This window comes from Sinocyclocheilus grahami, unplaced genomic scaffold, assembly GCF_001515645.1.
Source record: "Sinocyclocheilus grahami isolate Dianchi unplaced genomic scaffold, SAMN03320097.WGS_v1.1 scaffold508.1, whole genome shotgun sequence".
NCBI classification, from domain to species: domain Eukaryota; kingdom Metazoa; phylum Chordata; class Actinopteri; order Cypriniformes; family Cyprinidae; genus Sinocyclocheilus; species Sinocyclocheilus grahami.
In genome coordinates this window covers 1,448,221-1,454,842 of record NW_015505687.1, presented here as the reverse complement: position 1 = coordinate 1,454,842, position 6,622 = coordinate 1,448,221, and the positions used below count along the sequence as shown (strand labels likewise).

The 6,622-nt window shown below is 36.4% G+C and overlaps 1 protein-coding gene across 1 annotated transcript in view; it reads right to left on the bottom strand.

The window, feature by feature from the left end:
- The window catches only part of LOC107554596 (tyrosine-protein phosphatase non-receptor type 5-like), a gene marked incomplete at its 3' end in the record, with an annotated part of 10,605 nt that overhangs the window by 1,688 nt on the left and 2,295 nt on the right, over nucleotides 1-6,622 (bottom strand). The window contains exons 2-7 of the mRNA XM_016237158.1: nucleotides 5,439-5,553; nucleotides 5,296-5,346; nucleotides 2,198-2,395; nucleotides 1,001-1,111; nucleotides 813-890; nucleotides 366-604 (exon numbers count right to left, since the gene is read on the bottom strand). Coding sequence (XP_016092644.1) covers nucleotides 366-604; nucleotides 813-890; nucleotides 1,001-1,111; nucleotides 2,198-2,365 — 596 coding nt within the window. The remainder of the gene's footprint in view (nucleotides 1-365; nucleotides 605-812; nucleotides 891-1,000; nucleotides 1,112-2,197; nucleotides 2,396-5,295; nucleotides 5,347-5,438; nucleotides 5,554-6,622) is intronic.

Below are 6,622 nucleotides of genomic sequence, written 5' to 3'. Positions count from 1 at the left end.
GGGAAGGAAAGTTCAAGCTTTACACAAAGGAATGAGTGCATGCTCGTTTCAAATAAGCTGCAGCAACACTTTGTACTGAGCACATGCTGTCATGCAGTTTGACGGAAATCAAGTTATTGTATAAACAGGTTAAACTAAAGCTCTGAGTAACAAAAGGCGAACACATAAAAAAACATACTCACTCCAGTACCAAGGATGCTAGCATAGAAAATTCTGTAGAGGCACAGCAAGCTGACTTTTCTCTATGCTCAAAATGCATGGGGGTTTATATGAATGTATCAATGAAGGGAACTCGGTATATCAGATTGCCAATCTGGCAATGTAATATACATCAAATTCAATGCATACAGATGTGATTTTCTTACCTTTCCTGCAAGCCCACAGGTTTGACAGTGAGAGTGACAGGGTCAGCCTCGGTCTTCATGTCCATAAAGCAGTCAAACACGGGCGTCTCCGGAACAGCATCCAGCTCGTAGAAATCCTCCTGTTTAGCATCTGTCCATTCTGAATATGTAAAGGAGGGCTGCCTGCTCATGGACTGACGACGGTCATCAGGGAAGCAAGATGGGTTACCAGGCACCAGGGTTTTAATGCAGAACAGCGTCTGTGGTGGCAGGAAGTGGGGGGGGGGGAAGGAAAGTTCAAGATTTACACAAAGGAATGAGTGCATGCTCGTTTCAAATAAGCTGCAGCAACACTGTGTACTGAGCACATGCTGTCATGCAGTTTGACGGAAATCAAGTTATTGTATAAACAGGTTAAACTAAAGCTCTGAGTAACAAAAGGCGAACACATAAAAAAAACATACTCACTCCAGTACCAAGGATGACTACACCTAAGAAGAGTGTGGCTATGAGGGGCAACAAGCTTTCCACCCTCCATATCTCCATCTGCAGACGATCAACGACATATGATAGTGAATCCCTTTTAAATTCTCTTTCACATCAGTGTTTTTCATTCTGTTCTGACAGAGAAGATATTTCAGCTCTAGTGCCATCACCTGTTGATCGTAGGCATCACTGGTGGAGAGAAGGTACTGAAGGAGATCCAAAACTTTATGTGCTGCTGGAAAAGCCCTGTATCCATTCAGCATGTAAAGGACCCACAAACCCTGAACACATCAACAAATACACACTTACTATCACACACAAACCCTTCAAAAGACAACAGTGACTTACATATCAACAACTAGGAATGGCAAAGAAAGATATGAGACATTGGATATGAATCACTAAACGTGTTTTGGTATTTTGCCACAAGTTTAATTTCAAATTAATAAATGATTATTGTTTCGCAAATATACAACGTTCAAAAGTTTGGGATGGGCAAGATTTTTTTTATTATTATTGTTTTTGAGTTTTGTTAAGTGTCTTATGCTCAACAAGGTTGATTTTAAAATGTAATTGATTCAAATGATGGCGAAGATGAATTTTCAGCAGCCATTACTCCAGTCTACAGTGTCACATGATCCTTCAGAAATCATTCCATTATGCAGATTTGCTGTTAAGAAACAAATATTTTTGTGGAAACCATGATACATTTTTTCAGGATTCTTTGATGATTAGCAAGTTCAAAAGAACAGCATTTATTTGAAATAGAAACCTTATGTTACATTAAATAACTTTATTGTCACTTGATCAAGTTTATGCATCGTTGCTGAATAAAAGTATTCATTTCTTTCAAAAAAGAAAAAGTACTGACCCCAAACTTTTGAATGGTAGTTTATGTGTATACATAAGTCTTGCACAGCTGTTTGCTGGTTTGTCAGACAGGAAGGCATGCGGTGCAGTTATTGACTATAGGGTCAATCACAGCAGACCCCGGGACAGCCTGTTTTTCTATACTTGTATGCACAAACACATTCAAACACAAAGACATATAAGCACACACCATAACAACTGTTTTATTGTCCATTTACATGACAAAAACCTTCATTATAAATTTAAAACATTCCTGGTTTAAAAAAAAAACTAAAATAATTTAGCTACACAACAAAATGATCAACTGCTTAATTTCAGCTAAAAGCCAAATTTGCCACTTTTAGACAAAACCAGAACATAGGCATAACTGAAACACTCTCACACATACAGCCATAAAAAACAATAAATAGTTAATGGTGTGCACATCTGCATAAAGAGTGATATGTATGTGTTAAGGAGTTATTTGCTAACTATTTGAGAAATGTGCATAAACTCACTGTGAGTTGAGACAGTGTGTACAGCAGGAGGAAAGCACCAGCTGTGACACTTGCTTTCAATATTCTTTCCCATAGAGCAATCCCAACCCCTGGCAGGGGATCGTCAGTAAGTGGGGTGGCACCCTCCTGCTCTTTGGGTGCGTCCTCTCCAACAGGGGCTTCTGCCATACTGTCTTAAAACGTCCTGTCTTTAAACAGCTGAAACAGACACAGAGAAAACCATGTATCATCTACTAGAGGCAGAAGATACTAAAATGTGAGTAAAAATATACAGCAAAAACAAAATGAACAGCTAATTTAGAGCAAACAGCAGCAAGTAGCAATGGCAGCAATGCAGCTGAATGTAATCACAGAGTAGTACACTACAGCTTCTGCAGTACAGTCTCATAATTCATGGCATTGCTGTGGGAGGAATGACACATTTAGAGGTGGACTATGCAAATGAGACAGTGCTGCGGACATAACGCTAACACGGGGTGTTATGCCATATACAGTGTGAACTGTGCTGTAGCAGTCTTATCACAAGATCCATAATGGTTAGCATTAAGAAAATATTTGAGGTTTGAGCAGCAGTGAGTGATGATGTTCTAATTGCATTACATTCACCATCTAGTTTTGCATGATTACTGTTAGTCTACTGTTTTATTTTTTATTCATTAAATGAGAACCATTGACCATATGGAATCATTTTCTTTTATCAGGTTTCAACGCATGTTAAGGCACAAGCTGAAGTCAGCTTTTTTAAACCAAAATATTCCCACATCATTTGAGAGTTACTGATCAAATTTGTTATCACATTCTTTCTTTTTTTTCACAGCAGAAATACTTATGACACAATGTGTTTAATATTTAAACACTTCACTGTGCACTGACAGTGACTATCACTTTTCAAACATTAAAGGTGTACAATATCACTGCTTTGTCAAAGTTAAAGCTGAATTTCATCAACATTTTAACTGAGATTCAACCATTAATAAACCAGACAATATAATTTTGATAAATCCATGATTTATAAATCCATGCAACAATGAAAATGGAACCTAGTAATCAATTCATTCCAGTAGTCAACTGCTTTGCTGGAATATTGTATAGATACTACATTAAATTGAAAAAGCACCTACAATGCTTTACTTTGATAAATAATATTTAAATACAAGTTAATTTAGGGAAATAAATAGATGATCACATTTTTAGTTTTGTCAAATGTTAAAGTTCTAGAGAATAGCCATGTTCTGATTTTAATGTACGTAAATCTTTGTCCTTTGTTCATTTAGAAAAGGGTTAAAGGGTATGTTTTAAATATACATTTTGAAATGTACTAATATCTTGATATAGGTACCATGGTAACAAATCATATATATATATATATAAAAGCAAAAAGTCAGACAGAGAAGGCTGTGTCACCTTTAGTGCAGAGTCAACATTCAGTGCTGGAGTGGATCACTCTGATCAATACTCCAGCTCCACACACACACACACACACACACACACACACACACACACACACACACGCGCACACACACGCGTGCGCACACACACGCGCGCGCACAGACACACACGCACACACACACACACACACACACACACACACACACACACATACACACACTGAGGCTGCATTTACAAGAAAAACAGTCACTTCAGCAACAAACACACCCATCCCCCTTTCTTTCACTCCTTTCTCTCTCTCTGACCCTCAACTCATCACTTCTCTTCTCTGCATTTCTCACTTCCTCTCTTCTTTTCCCTACTCCTTTCTGCTTTCATCTTTCTTTAATGTTTACCCCTCTCTTCATACCTCTGACCCTCATCTGCGAATGGTCTTCTTACATCCAATTCACCTTTATCCATCTTTACCTCCCGCTTCTTTTACTTCTCTTCTCTGATGAATATTATTAATTTATTTATTCCTGTACTCTATTCATGCTGCAGCTGGATGCTCTTGAATTGTCAGAATGAGCTATAAAGAGAAGAGATCGCTCTGTTGAAGGATACAAGCACACACACACACACACACACGCACACACATACAAGTACACACCCTTCACAGATTGTCTTTCATCAAACCTAAGCATAATCATCTCATGCCACTTGCTCAATAAGCATTCAATCCCAGACACAAACTGTATAACAGGGAGAGTTGAAGAAAGAACAGCCTTTGCAGGCAGGTATCTGAATGAAACCAAAAATGAAATAGGCCATAAACAAAATATTTAGGAAGGGGAAACTATGTTTTTTGTTCTTAATTTATTTGAAAACATTGGTGTCCTCTACTCGCCACAAAGAATTCAATAATATCTCAGTAAAAGTGTTTTTAATCGCGATGATAAGTCTGACTGTTTTCATTTATCCTCACATTGGTGTCTTCATTTTTATAGACTAAAAACATCAGAATTTAAAATTACAACCTGTGTTCATTTATCAATGATAACTACTCTACCATTCACAGTTTGGGGTCCATAAGATTTACCTAAACTTTTGAATGACAGTGTATATATACAAATAATTTGAACTTTAGGTTACACTTTATTTTAAGGTTACAGTGTAATTATACATTTAAGTACTAAGTATTAACTACATGTACTTACCATATGGTTAGGGTTTGGCTTAAGGTTACTTGCATGTAATTATGTATAATTGTACATGTAACATGTGTAACAAGGACACCTTAAAATAAAGTGTTACTGAACTTTATTAATGAACTGAATTAAACTGCTTAAATTATGTTAAGCCTAATAAAAATGTGCTGGTCTTTTCCTTTTCAAAAATGTAAAACATCAGATTTTAAAATTACAACCTCACTTCCTTTCTTACTGAACTACATTAACAATAATTAACTTATTACTTAAATGAATATATCTTTATTACCATTATTTATAGTTGATTTATTATATTTGAATTGATTATAAACTTATCTTAATTATTAAAACTTAATTTTTGTTAAGACAAACTAAAAACACTTTTGTGCTAGTGTTGTGTGTATACAAAAAAGACTCACAAATGCATGGACTTCATAAACCACACCACAATCCAAAGTATTCTCTTTGTGAGAAAGAAAGAGCAGACATACTTCATTAAGAAACAATAAAAGGACTTACTGTATAAAAAAGCAAAGTTAGGCTCACATGACTCTCAGGACCTAAAACAAACTAGGAGTAGTGAGAAGAAAAATGAGGAAAATAGAAACTATTTGCATTGCATTAGAATGTCAATTTATAGAGCAGTAGATGATCATTCTTACTCATGCAGCTCTGTACGGAGCGGTACAGATGGTGATACAAGCAGAGGACACTGCGTGCCAAGTCAACCAACAGGAGTCACTGAGCAGTATCGAATAAATAGCCCTCCATGTGTGTCTATCACAGAAAAATGACAGGTGGTCAAAATATAGCAGGAGATATGATGAATCCAAGCAAGACATCCAGGAATTAAATGCAGTATAAACAACAGGCTAGACAAAAGACCAAAAAACAAGGAAGAACTTAAGGTCTGTGGAGAACGTATCTAAAATGTGAACACACATTCAGTCCTCTCCTCTACGATCAGTAAACAATAGCTGCAGAGGTTTGGTCTTGTGATGACGTGATCTACATTGGCATGGGGGTAACCATGGAAACAAATACACTCAGCAGCAAACGGTTTATATGAACCACACTCAACACCCCCCACCACACACACACACAGATATACACACTCTAACACCCACACCCACACACACACACACACACACAGACACGCAAAGGGATAATGCAGCAGACACAATCTATAGTGGAATAAAAATGAGAAACAGTTCCCATCTGGCTCCTGCAACATTTATAGGCATTTCTGGCCTTTTGTGTTTGAAACAAATATGAAATACATTTCTTTTTTCACAGAGTTTCCACTGTGACGCAAATTCATTGTACTGAGCTCTTTTAATCTATAGCTAGCCAACCCAAAACTATACATACAAACACACATTAACAGCATAAACTAAACATACACTGTAAAAAAAAAATCCGTAAAATTTATGGTAAAAAACCAGCAGCTGTGGTTGCCGGAATTTTACAGTAAAAAATATGGTAGCAACGTTTTAGGTTTTAACTTAAATTTACAGTTAAATACCATAATTTCATTAACTGATATAATGTCAATATACCAACCTATTGAAGTACTGAAATCTGTTTTGTACCTTTGTGATACACTGATAACCACCAAATGCAGGTGGTGATGAGAAAGTCACATGATGAACCAAAGCCCATCACAAGCAGCTTTTAAATAATAACATATATAGAAGGTGCACAGTAGTCATTCACACAAACACTAAACACCATCATGGTAACATACATGAAACTGAAATAATGCAATAAACATTCATTTAACAACATTAGGTGTAACACACAACCCTAATATACAAAACTGATAAGAAAAAACTAAGAAGAAACA